This window comes from Poromitra crassiceps (genome assembly GCF_964638095.1).
Source record: "Poromitra crassiceps genome assembly, chromosome: 15".
NCBI classification, from domain to species: domain Eukaryota; kingdom Metazoa; phylum Chordata; class Actinopteri; order Beryciformes; family Melamphaidae; genus Poromitra; species Poromitra crassiceps.
Genome location: NC_139634.1, coordinates 34,185,753 through 34,202,252, shown reverse-complemented (window position 1 = coordinate 34,202,252; position 16,500 = coordinate 34,185,753). Strand labels below are relative to the sequence as shown.

The following is a 16,500-nucleotide window of genomic DNA, read 5'->3' as shown; positions in this document are numbered from 1 at the left end:
AACTGTTTGCTCTTCCAAAACAACACACCTGATTTCCCACACCTGCGAGCATACCTATGTGCACTTTCTGCTCACGCATCAATGCACCACCCAGCACCCAGTGTCCGAATTACAGGCACACATGCATGAACACAATACCCCAAAAACGGCTCTTACAATAAGATTATCAGACTCAATTTGAGTTTCAAGAGAAATGATGGATAAAGATTGAGTTGTTTTTCAGTGAGCTCCATACACCCCCACGCTGCGTTTGTCACTCCTCTTTCATCCCCTGCCTAGCCTCCAATGGCCAGCGCAATCTCTCGATCAATGATTCCCTTCACAGCGCTGATAATGTGCTCCGTGGCTTCCAAACGGCCATTTTCGGTTCACATGAGCAGACAGCTTGGTGTTCAAATGGCATAAAAGGAGATGAACGATAGCCAGATTGAAGTGCCTGTCAGCATCGATCAGCTGGTATTCACATTTAATTGAGGCTTGTCGGCTCCGTGAGTATCCCCCCCTCTCCCCTGTAATGTGCCATTATCCCAGGCTTTGGGTTTTGGTAATGAGCAGCATCTCCACTGATTCATGGCCACATACAAAACTGTTATCATTCTATTAGAGGGAACGTGCGGGGTAGGTGACGCTCCACTGCCATGCTAAGATTGTCTGGTTGCTGAAGATGGCTGGTGAAATTGAACCTCACCTTCCCTCGTAAAAACCCTGTATTGACTGTTTCTCAAAGGTGCCGTCATTTTACAGCTAATAGACAATCTGTGAAATCTATTGAGCACTTCTAATGTAACATACATGTACACTGCAAAAATGTCTACCTGAGCTACGCATTTAATTGCGTACGACACTTTAGTCCTTAGTCCTTTTTCCCCCCCTCTCTCAGCACGAATAACAAATTCTGCCAATGATTTCATTTCCCGGTGCAAATCAGCTTGTGGTCTCTTATTTCTGACTTGGTAGACCTACAACTGTATCTTGATATGAGTGGATTGTGCTGCTTTATTTTTAGTTAGTGTCACTTGTTGGGAGACATTTTTTGGCGGATTTTTGTGCTTGCTTTGAGTAAAGTAAGATTATAAGACCCAGTACAAGATGAAACATGCGAATAGTAAACATGTTGTAGTGATGTAGATCCACCCTTGGGTCAGTCCCATTCAAGATTCAAGATTTTTATTGTCACTCCGTAGTACAAGTATCACGTGTGAAATTCTTGTGCTGTAGGCTCCGTTACAACATAGTGCAAAAAATAAAAGATATATAAAAAAAAAGAGGCAACGAGCAATAGAGCAGTAAGACACGCCACAGACAGTGGCGTATTCACTGCCCATAGTGCAAATGGCATGAACATACTTTAAACATAATAACATTCTGTTAGGTGCAAATAGCGTATACCTAATTAAACATACTATTGAACATTAGTCATACATAATGGTAGCATCTACAGTGCGGTACAGTACGGCTACTACACTATTTGTATATGTTAAGGAGTCTTGTGGCCTGTGAGAAGAAACTGTCCCTCAAGCGATTTGTGCATGCTCTTGGGACCCTGTATCTCCTCCCTGAGGGTAGCAGGGAGAACAGACTGTTGTGGGGGTGGTTTGTGTCTTTGATGATCTTGAGGGACCTCCTGAGGCACCGCTGGTTGTACAGATCTTGCAGTTCTGGCAGCTCACATCCTGTTACGTTACATTCATTGCCAATGCTGCCCCCTAGCAAACCCAACGTTAAAGTGTGACTAACGAACCATATCCAACAGCACCAGTGTGCAGTGTCTACGGTGAAATCCTATAAGTTCCTGGGTACCACTATCTCCCAGGACCAAAAGTGGGAGGCCAACAGAGGCACCGTCATCAAGAAGGCACAGCAGAGGTTGCACTTCCTACGCCAGCTCAGGAAGTACAAACTGCCCCAGGAGCTGCTGATCCAGTTCTACACCGCCATCATCAAGTCTGCCCTCTACAACTACTCCATCTCCGTCTGGTTTGGCTCAGCCACCAAACATGACAGGCACAAACTGCAACGGACAGTCAGGACTGCAGAGAAAATCATCGGTGCCAAACTGCCCTGCATGGAGCAACTGTACTCCTCCAGAGTAAAAAAAAAAACAGGCAGGAAAGATCATCACAGACCCATCTCACCCCGGACATGATCTGTTCCAACTCCTCCCCTCTGCTAGGCGCTACAGAGCACTGTACGCCAAAACTACCAGACACAAAAACTGTTTCTACCCACTTTGATCAACACTTAAAATCTTTCACTGAAACACTGGTCCTGGAATCACTTGACTTGACTCTGATCACTTTGAACACCTTGTGAACTTGAACACTATGTACAATAACCTGTAGCACCTACCCCTGTGTATATAACCCACCTCTCCCACGTACACACACGCACACACACACACACACACACACACGTTTGTGGTATGTTTACTGTGAAATAACTGCACACCACACACACACACAACTTGAAATATGTTTTACTGAGTAATATATGTGCAATATCTGACTCAAAGTCTCATTTACATTGAACAGTAACTGCTAAATAACTGCAATACCTGATACCGGATTGTTTACACATGTGTACAGCTTATTTATAGGTAGCTAGTTCATTTATGCATTTTTTCATTCATATACTGTATACTGGTACATGCTGTCCTTTCATACACATATTCAAAATAGATGCTTTTTCATACACTCATTATTATTGAATTATATAATAGTAGTTCATGTAAATGTTTAACTATCCTTTGTTTGTTATTCTTGCCTGTTTTAGACTGACCATTCACTGTTTTTTTGTGTGAGAGCCAATTTCCTTGTATGTGCACATACTTGGCCAATAAAGATGATTCAGATTGTGATTCATTTAATCTCAGTGATAAAAGACTTAATATTTATGAAATTTACTCCTTGCTCCTTCTTAATCAGCCTAAGGAGCTGGGGAGCTGGTGCAGACGCTCTTAATAGCTGGTATCTACTATCAGGTCAGAGGTCGCTGTTGCTCTGACACTTGCACATTGGCAGCTTATAATTTTGACAGTTTATGAAATTAATGCCTCAAATGCCATTCAATTTAATATTCCTATGAATGGAAAGTGCATGATTATAAATTATAATTTTTACTTATTGTGCGTCTCTTTTTATCGCCCACAGATTTGGCCTCATCTTCCATCGAAATGAACCTTTTCTCCATAAAATTGACCTGGAGACCACATCGTACGTGAAGAACATCAGTTTGCGGGAGTATAACTGTATCCCCAAGTCCGTGGCCTACACCCACCTTGGCGGCTACTACTTTGTCAACTGCAGGCCTGACTCCACCGGTGCCACCCAGCCCCAGCTCATCCTGGACAGCGTGACGGATGCTGTGATCGGCCAAAACGGCGACGTCACCGGCACGCCCTACGTGTCTCCGGACGGCCACTACCTGGTCACCGTGGATGACGGCGACGGTCTAATGAGGATCCAGAAGATCTCGGCGCGGGGGGAGATCCAGGCGCCGTTCGACATCCACACCAACCTGCACCTCTCGGATCTGGCCTTCCAGCGCTCCTTCACGGAGGTCCATCAGTACAACGTGTTCGGAAGCTCCAGCCGCCAAACCGACGCCCTGTTCGTGGAGCTGAGCAGCGGCAACGTCAAGATGATCAAGAGCTTGAAAGAGGCCAGCAAGTCGTTGGAGTGGCCGTGGAGCAGGAGGAACCGGGTGATGGCCGGCAGCGGACTGTTCGGACAGTACCTCATGACCCCGTCCAGAGAGGCCCTCTTCATCCTGGACGGACGCCTCAACAAGCTCAACTGTGAGATCACCGACGTCCTCGAAGGCAATGTCGTGGTGTGGGTCGGGGAATCCTAGGTCGTACGTCGTGACCCAATGATCGTTTTTTCTTAAAGGGTACTGTTGCACTGAATTTCGTTGCAGATTTTTAATTTTGTGGGGGCGTGACAGAAAATATCACTGATTCAAAAACCAAATTGACCATTGGGCCGTCATCCAAAAGAAAATGAGAGAGAGAGAGAGATGGAGTAATTTATTGGCATTGTCTTCAAGTCTAGTCAAAGTTTGCTTTTCCACTGGGTCGTTTGACTTGTAGTCAACCTGAAGTTCCTTGCCGGTATGATTTTATAGGGCATATGATGTGTCGCAAAATTCATATTATTAAAATGTGAAACCGTAAATAGGTGCAACTTTGTGCATTGTTAATCACAAATTTTCTGCATTTAGTGTTTGGGTCTACTGTAGATAATCTCTGAAAACAATTAATTATTACAGCATTGAATTGGCAAAAAAAATATATACGTTTGTCTTGATTATCCCTCGTTGGTTAAGTTTCCCCATTCCCAACTTTTTTCCTGTGCCTTCAAGGAAAACTCGCCCCCCTATCCGAGGAATTAGCGTAATTATTCCCGGTGTGACTGCAGATTATGCACCTCTTCCTTTGACCCTGCATTTGTGGTGAGAGAGGCTCCTCACAAATCCACGTCTCTCGTCTGTCTGTCTGTCCGACGCTGAGCCGTCTACGTCTAATTAAAATGAGCCCTCGCTGTGATCCCATCCCTTTTGAAGTGGAGACGGAGAGATTGAGTGGTTTATTACGGTTGTGCACTCGGCAACCTTTGATCTGAAAATATAACCGATGCTGGAAGGTTTTGAATGTGATTTTTTTTTTCTTTTAGTCCAAAATAATGGAAGTTAATGACAATGTTAGTTAAATTGTGCAAGCTTTATACAGTACACTGCATTGTGAAATGAAAACTATTGAAACGTCCCCTAGAAAGGAGTCAATAGGGCACACGTGTGTGAAGAAAATGCCATCATAATTCCAATATCCCTGGACCAAAAAAACATTGTAGAATACAATAGAATGTACTATGGAAAACATGCATTGTATGCTCTGTTTGACAGTGTGTTTCTAATGGGTGTTTTAATGAGGAGTAATGGCGAGCTAGCTCAGTGGGGTAGTTGGGGTAGTTGTAGTGTGTAGAGGGTCTTTGAAGATCAGATTTGAATATATGAAGCACTCGCAGTTCTTTTTGAATGCGACTATACAGTCGATACACAGCTGGAGGAAGGATCTGTCATACATGATAGCTGGCAAGCACATTAAACTGTTTCCTAGCGGCACACATTCTATGCATTTTCACCCTAGCACTCTGACAAACACAATGAGGAATTGTATAGACTATAGAGAGGCCTTATTGTGAAGTGACCGCCTACTTCCTGCTTCAGCACTCTACCAGATATTTTCATCCGCCATTTATTTTCCCATAGACATTTAGTAAAATGCTTATAAAAAATAGTTTTACTTGTTCAAACCAAACAATTCAGATATATTTAGAAACAGGAGATACCACAGAACATTTCAATCGGACCAAAACATAAAAGAATTGCGGATTTAAAGAAAATATTCTTTCGATGTAGTTGTTTTAAGTTTTGGTCCGAGTGAAATGTTCTTTGGTCTCTCCCAATTCTAAATATAGCTGAACCGTTTGGCTTGACGAAGTAAAACTATTTTTATAAGCATTTTGCGAAATGTCTATGGGAAAATAAATGGCGGATGAAAATCTCTGGTACAGTGCTGAAGCAGGAAGTAAGCGGTCACTTTGCCTCTCTATTTCAGTTGAGCTCAAATTTAGTATGGCGTTTTGATGTATACAGGTTATATACAGCTATCCTGTTATTTATTCTCTTTTACTTCTTTGTATATTTTGGTTTCGTTTAGTTTCTTTGTTCCCTCTATCACATGTTGTTGGCCCAACCTTTAAAACCCACCGTCGTCCTTTTCTCTATTGTGTTTTGCACATGGCGGCTACCTGTGCGAGTCCATAATTGCCATAGTAAGTTCCATTCATGTACAGATCTTCAAGGGTTCCGTTCACTTTCCGAGCGACTAATCAGCACACTCCTTTTTAAGAAATGAAAACAACTGTCATTTTCCAACATCTTGTGCCCAGCGCATTGTTGTGACCACCTGCACCGCTTTCACCTCCATATATACAGTAGCCATGTCTTGTATGTTCATTCATGTGATCGTTATTTATGTAGAGAAAACACGCGTGTCATTTTAACCAACAATTAAAAAAAACTATACCATTAAAATACGCCTCTTCTGTTCCTTTCCTTATTCGTATACCCTGTTGCTTCTACATTGAGAAATATGAACTGAGATTAAGCAGGCTGTTGACAAGGTTCATGTTTAGAGGTGCAACAAATTCAACCTTTTGGTCAATCCAGCTTGCAGTGAGGCATACACCACAATTTATTGCCATAGATCAGAGATTTTCAAAGTGGGAGGCGGGCCTCATCCCCATGGGGGGACTCCAAGCAGTTTCAGGGCATTACTATTAGATTAGTTATTAAAAGGAGATCACATAGAATAGCCTAAATGTGTGTGATTTGGTTAAAGCGATAGTTCAGAGATACAGTAGTTTGGGGGAAATGTGTCAGTTTTTCCCACTGTCCCAGATTCAGGAACTAAGAAATGCCATCAGAAAGAGACTTTTCTATGTATTTGGTGTAGTCTCAACTAAGTATGTCAAACAGCAATATCAGGCTGTCTTGGCTCAATTGCTGAGTATCTATGGGATGAAACAACATATCATGATCCTATAGGCATCTAGGAATCGAGCGAGGGATGCTCCTTTTTACAGGCTTTGTCTTGGGGGAGGCCCACAGTCTCCGATTTTGAAAACCCCTGCCACAGATAACAAAGAAATAAACTACGGAAACTCTAAAGAGATTAAAGAAAGACAGTAAATTAATGAATTCTACAGAAAAAGAAGTAGATTGGATGACCAGGAAGGTAGGGGAGTGGAAGCATGGTTTGAAGTGTCTAATTGAGTAGACTTATGGCACAGAATTTCAATCTGTTTGATTTAGTAGTGGGTGCCTGAACACAGAGATGGCTGAACGTACGTACGGTCTGAAGGGAGAAGCACCAATCCTGCCCATGAAGGCTGATTGAGAGTTTTTGATGCTCTGAACGTGTCTTACATGATGTCTTACATGATCATCATGTGGGATAAAAGTGACCTTCAAACGGTTTGGTTCAGCCTGTGATTGCCTGGAGGCTAGTGAAACAGATTTAAGGAAAATGAAAAATCCACCCTGGGGAGGGGGGGGGAGAGAAAGAAGCTACTGGTGACGTACCTTGCAGAATAAGTTACTGGTGACATACCTTGCAGAATAAGTTACTGGTGACATACCTTGCAGAATAAGTTACTGGTGACATACCTTGCAGAAGAAGCTACTGGTGACGTACCTTGCAGAATAAGTTACTGGTGACATACCTTGCAGAATAAGTTACTGGTGACATACCTTGCAGAATAAGTTACTGGTGACGTACCTTGCAGAATAAGTTACTGGTGACATACCTTGCAGAAGAAGTTACTGGTGACATACCTTGCAGAAGAAGTTACTGGTGACATACCTTGCAGAAGAAGTTACTGGTGACATACCTTGCAGAAGAAGCTACTGGTGACATACCTTGCAGAAGAAGTTACTGGTGACATACCTTGCAGAAGAAGTTACTGGTGACATACCTTGCAGAAGAAGTTACTGGTGACATACCTTGCAGAAGAGGTTACTGGTGACGTACCTTGCAGAATAAGCTACTGGTGACGTACCTTGCAGAATAAGTTACTGGTGACATACCTTGCAGAAGAAGCTACTGGTGACATACCTTGCAGCTCCATTCAAGTTTGTACAGTATACAGTAGTTTTGCGCATAACACCGTCAGGGTTTGTGGGTTTCCCCCCACTGGGCCCATTCATGCTTAAAATACATCCACTCCAGGCTGCTTTGGATAAAAGAGCCACCAAATCATTATGGCTATATGGTTATCTTTCAAATCCATATTGAGAGGTCCTTCCATCGGAACAACCCTTGGAGCTCACATTCTGAGCTTATGTATATACAGCATGACATTTGAGTTGTATGAGACTCAGTATATTGTCTACTGCATTACTGTCTAATGTCTACTGCAACTCAATCAGGACAAGACTGAAATCCTGGTAATTGGTGACAAAAAAAAAAGGGAAACCATTGTTACCCACTTAAAAAGCAGAGGGCTTCATGTCACCTCCCAGGCCAGGAACCTGGGTGTCATATTTGACACAGAATTAAACTTTGATGCCCATATTCGAAATGTAACAAAAACTGCTTTCTACCACCTTAAGAACATTGCCAAAGTCAAACCTTTCCTCTCTCATGAAGATGCCGAGAGACTAATTCATGCATTTGTTTCTAGTCGTCTAGACTACTGCAATGGACTTCTCACCGGTGTTTCAAAAAAAGTCATTAATAAGCTGAAACTGGTTCAAAATGCAGCTGCCAGAGTGCTGACAAACACTAAGAAATTTGACCACATAACTCCTGTTTTAAAGTCTCTCCACTGGCTACCGGTTGATTTTAGAATCGATTTTAAGGTGCTCTTAGTGGTTTTTAAAGTTTTACATGGACTTGCCCCCCCGTATCTTAATGACCTTTTACCAGTTTACGCTCCTCTCAGAGCCCTTAGGTCCTCAGAGTTATCACAACTTCACATTCCGCGGTCTAGAACAAAAAGATACGGAGAGGCCGCTTTTAGCTCTTATGCCCCTAAACTGTGGAATACCCTTCCCCTAGAGTTGCAGAACTCCTCTTCCACTAATGCTTTTAAGAAAAATCTTAAGAGCTATCTTTTTACAAGGGCATTTTCTTAACATTTATCTTCTTTTTATTTTAATCTGTATCTTGTTTTATTATATCTATCCTGGGCCCCATTTGTTCTAATTTTTTTTAACTGTTTACTTTACTGTTTTATCTTTATCCAACTGTTTTATCTTTCTGTAAAGCACTTTGAATGGCATCTTATGTTTGAATTGTGCTATATAAATAAAGTTTATTATTATTATTATTACTCTTAATTTGCTCTGTGGGTAGTAATTACTCATCAATAGGGTACCGCAGGAACGAGTCCGGAAGCAGGACTTCCGGTTTGTACTTTGTAGGGGGAAACGGCAATGGGATTTTAGTATGGGGATTTCGGTTAAATGCATGAAATAATTATCTGTGGTTAAGAAAAATTTATGAAACAGCGAAGTTTGTGTTCAGCAAGATAATCTTCACAAACGACCACTTTTATGACTTTTGAAGCGGAAATGTGTTTTTTAAACATAAAAGTGGTCCTCGTTTGTCAAGATGTCAAGGTTGCTCTATTGTGTTGTAAAAGACCTTGACTCACTTTGTTCTTGGTGACATTGACACGTTTCACAGTATACAGAGCAGGACCTCACATAAAGCAACAATGCACATCTCACTCTACATTCTCTACATTCTAATTCTGTGTGTATTCACCGCACAAGGTTGACAGAGGATCATTTTTCATATGCGGGAACTATTGAAACATTTATGCGACATCAATATGTGATGCAAGACTCACTTGAGAATGAGAGGGAAAAGGGGCTATATGCATTTGTGCGACAAATGGTTCTGCCCAGGAGCCTGATTTGATTAGTTCAGTACAAATTACCATAAAATCAAAAATGAACGAAACGGTGTCAGTATCTTCCTAAGGTAGGAAACTACCTCTGGGATGATACGGTTGGCATCATTATTTAATAACAATGTAGTGGCGTAAAAGCCATTTTATTTGCAATTGATTTTCCAAATTAAATAAATAAATGTTAATGGGATTCTTTGAAAGTATACAGTGTGGGTTTTAAACAGATTTGGATCGTGAAACGCACTTGACACATACACGGCCATGTAAAGATACATCCTTTTAATAATTATGGCCCAAAGCTTTTGAGTGGAGTTTTGTACTGCAACTCTGTTGAGTTGATCTCATCCGATGAACCGTGCCGAAACTCCAGCCAGCCTCATCAAAGTCTGCACCCAACTCTCCTGATCACCATGTGCCCCACTGTGCTGCTGATAACTGCTCCCTAATGCATTCTTCTCCGCACTGCTCCCAATTTACATCCATCTCTGAGTCACACAGGCTGGTCGTTGATATTAATATTCTTCCTGAATGAATTCCCTTTAATAAAACAGCCGTGTGAATAGAGAAGAGGTCCTGGCAGTTCCTTAATTATCTATTGTCAGTCCTTTATCTTCCCTCGGTCACATGGGAGCGGTGCGGACTCCCCCCCTTTCCCGGACCCCCCCCCCCCCTTCCTTCCCCGGACTCTGCTGTCTCGCCTCCATCTCCTGGAGGAGAATTTAGTACCAGCCTCCCTCTCTCCATTCATAAGGCGAGTACCGTAATCATGTTGGTGGCTCCTTAATCATGTTGCTAGGGTCTGCCAACCGTACAGCCTCTCTCCTCCACCCGTACCAAGGCACCTGATGACTGATTGAGGCCACCGCCAGAGCTGCACTTTGTGCCAGCCGTAGGTCCCTCGCCTGCTCTCTCTGTCTGTCTCTCTCTCTCTCTCTCTCTGCATCGAGAATAAGAGATGTACCTCCTTATGCAGATGCTAGGAGATAAAACATGGATTTTCTATCCGAAACCACAAACATGACTTTCCAAGGCAGTGCAGTGGGCATACAGATATATCAGGGTGTAAATTGGACTGACAAACATGCAACTTGGACTAAGCCTATCTACATTTTGCTCCGCTGCATGAACTCTGTCTGAGTCATAACTGTACTGTTCTGTAACAGGTTTGTTCCATTTCAAAAAGAAAAACAAAGCAAAACAACTGACAGAGTGGAAATAGTCTCCCTCCGTCTCTCCTTCCATCTCGCCCTCTCGGGGTCGTGGAGTTTGAGGCCGTTTGTTCATCTAGCCGGTATGCAGCCGTCCTGCGGGGAGTCTGGGATCACACACCATGGTGAGTTCACTTCTGATCGGCACTCATCGCAACAGTAAGGTTGTAACCCCGGTGGCCTGGCAGCATTCCCCAAACAGGCGCTCCTTCCTCCCACCTTACCTAATTGGCTCTTTCAGTCTCCTAGCGCTCCACTGAGACAGCTGATGTGTGGCCGTGCATCACGCAGGTCGAGCCAAGCCAGGCGAACTTTGGGGAAATTACCGCAAGTTTACACTTTTGCAGTGTTTTGTCCTACACATCGGGGGGATGGTGCGTGACATGACTACCACCCCCCACCCCCCACCCCCCTTCCGGAATGGGAAGTGCTTTTAGTACTTAGAAAAGCTCTATATAAATGTAGTAATCTATTATTATTATTATTATTATTATTATTATTATTGTTGTTGTTGTTGTTGTTGTTGTTGTTGTTGTCGTCCAGTGGTGCCCAACCAGTAGATCAGGATCTACTGGTAGATATCAGGTTGCTTACTGGTAGATCCCCAAATCATTTTTGGATAACGAGTCTAACTTTGTAGCGTCAGTGTCTCGCCTTCATGCATGTTTATTTTGTTGTCACATAGGCTACTGCCTGCATGTCAAAACGTGGTGCAGAAACTTGCTTTTAACTACGCATTGGCGTGCGCATGATGGCTGCAGGGCCTGACATACTTTTCCTGTGTCTCTTTGGAGCGTAATGCATAGCGATGTGGATAGGACGTGCACGACCAACAGTCCAAACAGATGCAGCACTCCGGCCAACCTTTCAGCGAATGGCTCTGCGTGCGTTTATTTGGGGTGCGGGTGGGGTGGGGGGTTGGACGGACAGGTAGATCTTGTGCTGTTGAAAATTCTTAAAGCAGATCTTGAGTGTAAAAACGTTGGGCACCCCCTGGTCTAGACATACTGGATGATGGACTTAAGATGATGATTTGTTTCTTCTTCAAACTGGATGCTCATCTTCTCATGTAGACGTGGGGACATCTGGGAGCAGCAGCAGCAGCAGCCTGCGCTCTGCGTGACAAGCTGCTGACAGCAGAATGCCTGGTCCACCTTGTCCCATTGTCATGCTGAGCCGTGACGCGGAGGCTGGGGGACAGCGGAGAGCAGGCAGCGATGACAGGGACACGGGGCGGAGGCTGGGGGACAGCGGAGAGCAGGCAGCGATGACAGGGACACGGGGCGGAGGCTGGGGGACAGCGGAGAGCAGGCAGCGATGACAGGGACACGGGGCGGAGGCTGGGGGACAGCGGAGAGCAGGCAGCGATGACAGGGACACAGGGCGGAGGCTGGGGGACAGCGGAGAGCAGGCAGCGATGACAGGGACACGGGGCGGAGGCTGGGGGACAGCGGAGAGCAGGCAGCGATGACAGGGACACGGGGCGGAGGCTGGGGGACAGCGGAGAGCAGGCAGCGATGACAGGGACACGGGGCGGAGGCTGGGGGACAGCGGAGAGCAGGCTGCGATGACAGGGACACGGGGCGGAGGCTGGGGGACAGCGGAGAGCAGGCTGCGATGACAGGGACACGGGGCGGAGGCTGGGGGACAGTGGAGAGCAGGCTGCGATGACAGAGTCCTGTCACCCAGACACACCCCACTGATCCCACTGTGATAGCGCCCAGGCCGACCGTGACAGAAGCCACCGCCTCCGATTAACATCCACCTTGACTGCCCTTTTGCTGTTAGTGTGCTCTGAAAGGCAGCAGAGCGAAGGGCGAAGGCCTCTGAAGGTCGAGCTAAGCCAAAGGAACGTTAGGGTTATTACTGGAAGTTTACAGTTTCACAGAATTGTATCATAAAGTGACACAGCAGTGCTTTAAAGGAAAACTTGGACGTTTTTCAACTATAGCTTTCTATCATCACAAAGTCGGTAGATGGAGATGAACTGTGCTCCTCGAACCAGTAGAGCAGATCCTGAAGCCATACCCCAGAGACAGAGCATCAAATAAACTGATGTTGTTTTTCACACTATATCCCGATTTGGGCTGGTTGAAATGTGGCAACGTTCTCTTTTAAGACGCAACTTGGCAATGGGTTTATGTGTTATGCTGTATTTAGCACAGTGGTAGTACAATGCAGTTTTCCCACCATTGATTCCAAGCATTTCTCTATACAGCGCAGGACATCACCAGGACCCATCCTACCTAGTCTCTTAAAACAGACTGTCTCATCTACATCCGGTGAATGCAGCTATACAGTCTGTACGTTACACCCCCAGAACATGCACAAGGAAGTTGGGAAAAAACCTTCAGACAGGAAAGAAGTTCGACGGAATCCGACCAATCACGACACGTGTGTCCACGAAAAATGCGGCATATTGGATTCTGATTGGACTAATGAGCGGAAGACCCGCCTTTCTACTTCCCATTCCGGTTGGTGCATGATTCTCCCCCACGAAGTACAGACGGTATGGCGGAAGCATTTGAAAATTGCGGAAGCCAACTCGTCTGTTCTAAGAGACTACATCCTACCAGACCTGGACTCAATCGACAGCCCACGATGCCTCCGGCGAGTCTCACAACATCATAAAAGATCCATCCCAGCGCCACCACCTGTTCAACCTCTTGCTGTCTGGAAGGAGATATAGGAACACTGCAGCTCGGACCAATTCCAGGAAGAAAAACAGCTTCTTTCACAGGGCTGTGGTAGCCCCTCACCCCCCAGGGTGCAAGAACTGGAGCACAAGCCCAGTACTTTTATATAGCCAACATTTTATATTATTTATTGCACTATACCATGACTTTACTGCCGGACATATCTGCAATAACTTATCCATAACTAGGACTGACCATGTTTACCTGTCCTTCCCCCCACTTCTTTTATCTATCCATCTATCTATCTATCTATCTATCTATCTATCTATCTATCTATCTATCTATCTATCTATCTATCTATCTATCTATCTATCCATCTATCTATCTATCATCTATCTACAGTATCTACTATCTATCTATCTATCTATCATCTATCCATCTATCTAACTATCTATCTTATCTATCTATCATCTATCTACAGTATCTACTATCTATCTATCTATCTATCTATCTACAGTATCTACTATCTATCTATCTATCTATCATCTATCTATCCATCTATCTATCTATCTATCTATCTATCTATCTATCTATCTATCTATCTATCTATCTATCTATCTATCTATCTATCTATCTATCTATCTATCTATCTATCTATCTATCTGTCTATCTATCTGACCATATCTACACATAATACCCAGCAGAGATATATGCAAGACAATGGGAATGTCTGTCTGGTTTCAAGCTTTCCTCATGTCCATTCCGGCACTGGGTGGAAACCCCTGTAATGTGCTCACCATAATAAATCAAGGCTGGCTGCCATCATTAGATGTCTGTCTGCAGTCGAGCAGAGGGCAGCTTTACATCCAGGCCCTGGCAGATCGGCCCGCAGGCCAACCAGTCGTCATTAGGACCATTTCATTCTCGCTGCGGCGCGAGCAGAGGACCAGATGTGAAGCCAGTCTCCTGGGTTGCCAAATACAGCGAGACGCATCCTACACCAGGGGAAGCCATTCTGGAGAGCAGCTATATCACTGCCAGGAGGAACCATCACACAGCTCTCTCCAGCTTGACGGCGCTTAGCCAAAGAGCCAGCTGTTAAGAGGGGAAGTTGGAGTGCACCGAGAAGAAGTCCCGTGGTTTCACCCAGGAGAAAATCCTCCAGTACGCAGCGCTCTCGACTGGAGCAGAACCGAATGAGGAGATTCACTGCAGTTTTGATTTGTTGCTTTATATGCAGCCACAAACTACACTCTAACTACTAACTAACTAACTAACTAACTAACTAACTAACTGGTTAATTATACTTGCTGCTCGCTTTTTGGGTTAGGGTTGTAATGCTCAGTAGCATCTACTTTGACATGTAACCAACAATCATCTGGATTTTGTTGCTACATAGCATTTTTAATCATCAATTTGTCTGTCAAATTAATTACAATACCTTGGTATAATTCATTTGGCCGTGGTATAATATAGCCTTGGTATATAACTGAAGAAATGAGAAACGTTTAGCAGTCTGTATCTCGTGCCAGTGGTGCTGTTACTGCTAGTATTTGTCACATTTCCCAAAAGCCCCAAAGCCCCAACCCTCATCATGGACCTTCACCTGTCCTACCATCTGAAACCTTTAGCTCCGTTTGCTCTGGAAGAACTGCTGCCTTTTCCTGTTTTGTGCCGTAAAGCAATCCAGCAGATTTCCCACGAAATCCCAGACAATGTAAATGCACTAATGCAGTGAAGAGACCAGCAGCGGCTGCCAACTTCTCCCTGATGGTTTTGTTTTCTTTACTAGGCTACTCACTAGAAATATTGCGCGCTTCACACGCTCATTTCTATCGTCGCCTGCCCAACTGGCATGCGCGAACGGGCAGTTGTGTGCCACGTGCACCACAGCCCCTCGCCTATTATACAGTAGTAGTGCGATGTCTCAAAATTCATGTGGTAATATTTTGGTGATTGCTACATACAGTAGTGGGATTGACCCGCTGTACAGTAGCCATGTGACAAAAACACATTTTCTTGCTGTTGTTGGACAAGGGCAAGAAAAGCACAGTGTTATTTCACACTGGACACCTCTGCTTTGTGACAGCGGCTGGCACCATGCCTTCAGTATAGCTACTGTACATCTTCGTCTAGCTTTGGCTGTCTTCTATTTTGCGCCTGCCGTGTTTTTGAAACATCTCACAGAATTCACAGCTAGCACTGAACTGTCAGTCCTTTTTTTTTTTCTTGGTGAGACTATTCATTTCAAATCTTTAATGTCTCAGAGGGGGAATTTAGTTTGCAGAAGGGGTTTTAAAATAACATATATAACGAACGCCAATATCAGAAACCATAGAGACAGATCTCAGAGATGTGCAAAGTCGCTAAGACCAGAGAGGGAATCAATAGGTCCATACAATGGGAAAGAACAAGCTCGTCAGTGCAGTTTTTATAATAGTCACAAGAGGCAAACATCATTATATGTGCAAATTAACCAATCTCATTATAGTGGGGATAAATGAGTCCTGGTTCACCAATATGGCGATAGTCCCCCTCGACTAATCATACTTGCTGCCTTGTTCACATTCACACCTGTTGGACAGTGACCAGCTTTGCTGTATAGCTGCTGGTAATTAATATAAATGCCTTGCTCAAGGGCAATGATCTAATGCTGTCGGCCTCCAATCTTTTCTGGGCAGAAAGCCAAGATAAATGTATCACTGTTGCTGGGCAAAAAGCGCCTGGGCTGAAATGATGTTGAACAAAACAAAGAATGCATATTTTTTCATTGCCAGTGCCACCCATGTAGGCTATTTTTGTAATGCAATGGGTTTAGAATGAATCACTCACTCAGCACTAAATGACTGTGTAATTTTCACAGCTACACTTGGCAACCGCGTACATTGGCAGATCCAAAAGGCAGCGGGAGGTAATTCTTTGACATTTTTTGAATTTTACACCCCAGAAATCGACATCAGTGAAATACACAGCACACTCATGTTTGCCAGCCCAGTCACTAGTCAGTCAGTGTGTGATATATGCTTTAACAGCAAAGGGATTAAAGATGGTTTCAACAGACAGAGCGCTCACTCAGTCACTGCTATTCAGGAGACAGGTTTGGATTTCACTCCTCCTGTCCTGTGTGACTGTACACCAGAATCCCATGGCTGACTAAGTGACATCACTGTTTGG

At 44.2% G+C, this 16,500-nt stretch overlaps 1 protein-coding gene across 2 annotated transcripts in view; it reads left to right on the top strand.

Annotated features, from left to right (window-relative positions):
• The window catches only part of fstl5 (follistatin-like 5), a gene marked incomplete at both ends in the record, with an annotated part of 182,649 nt that extends 178,797 nt beyond the window's left edge, over nucleotides 1–3,852 (top strand). For both annotated transcript variants that reach the window (XM_083651485.1, XM_083651484.1), the window contains one exon: nucleotides 3,150–3,852. In XM_083651485.1, the coding sequence (XP_083507611.1) occupies nucleotides 3,150–3,852 (703 nt within the window). The remainder of the gene's footprint in view (nucleotides 1–3,149) is intronic.
• Between the last annotated feature and the right edge of the window lie 12,648 nt (nucleotides 3,853–16,500).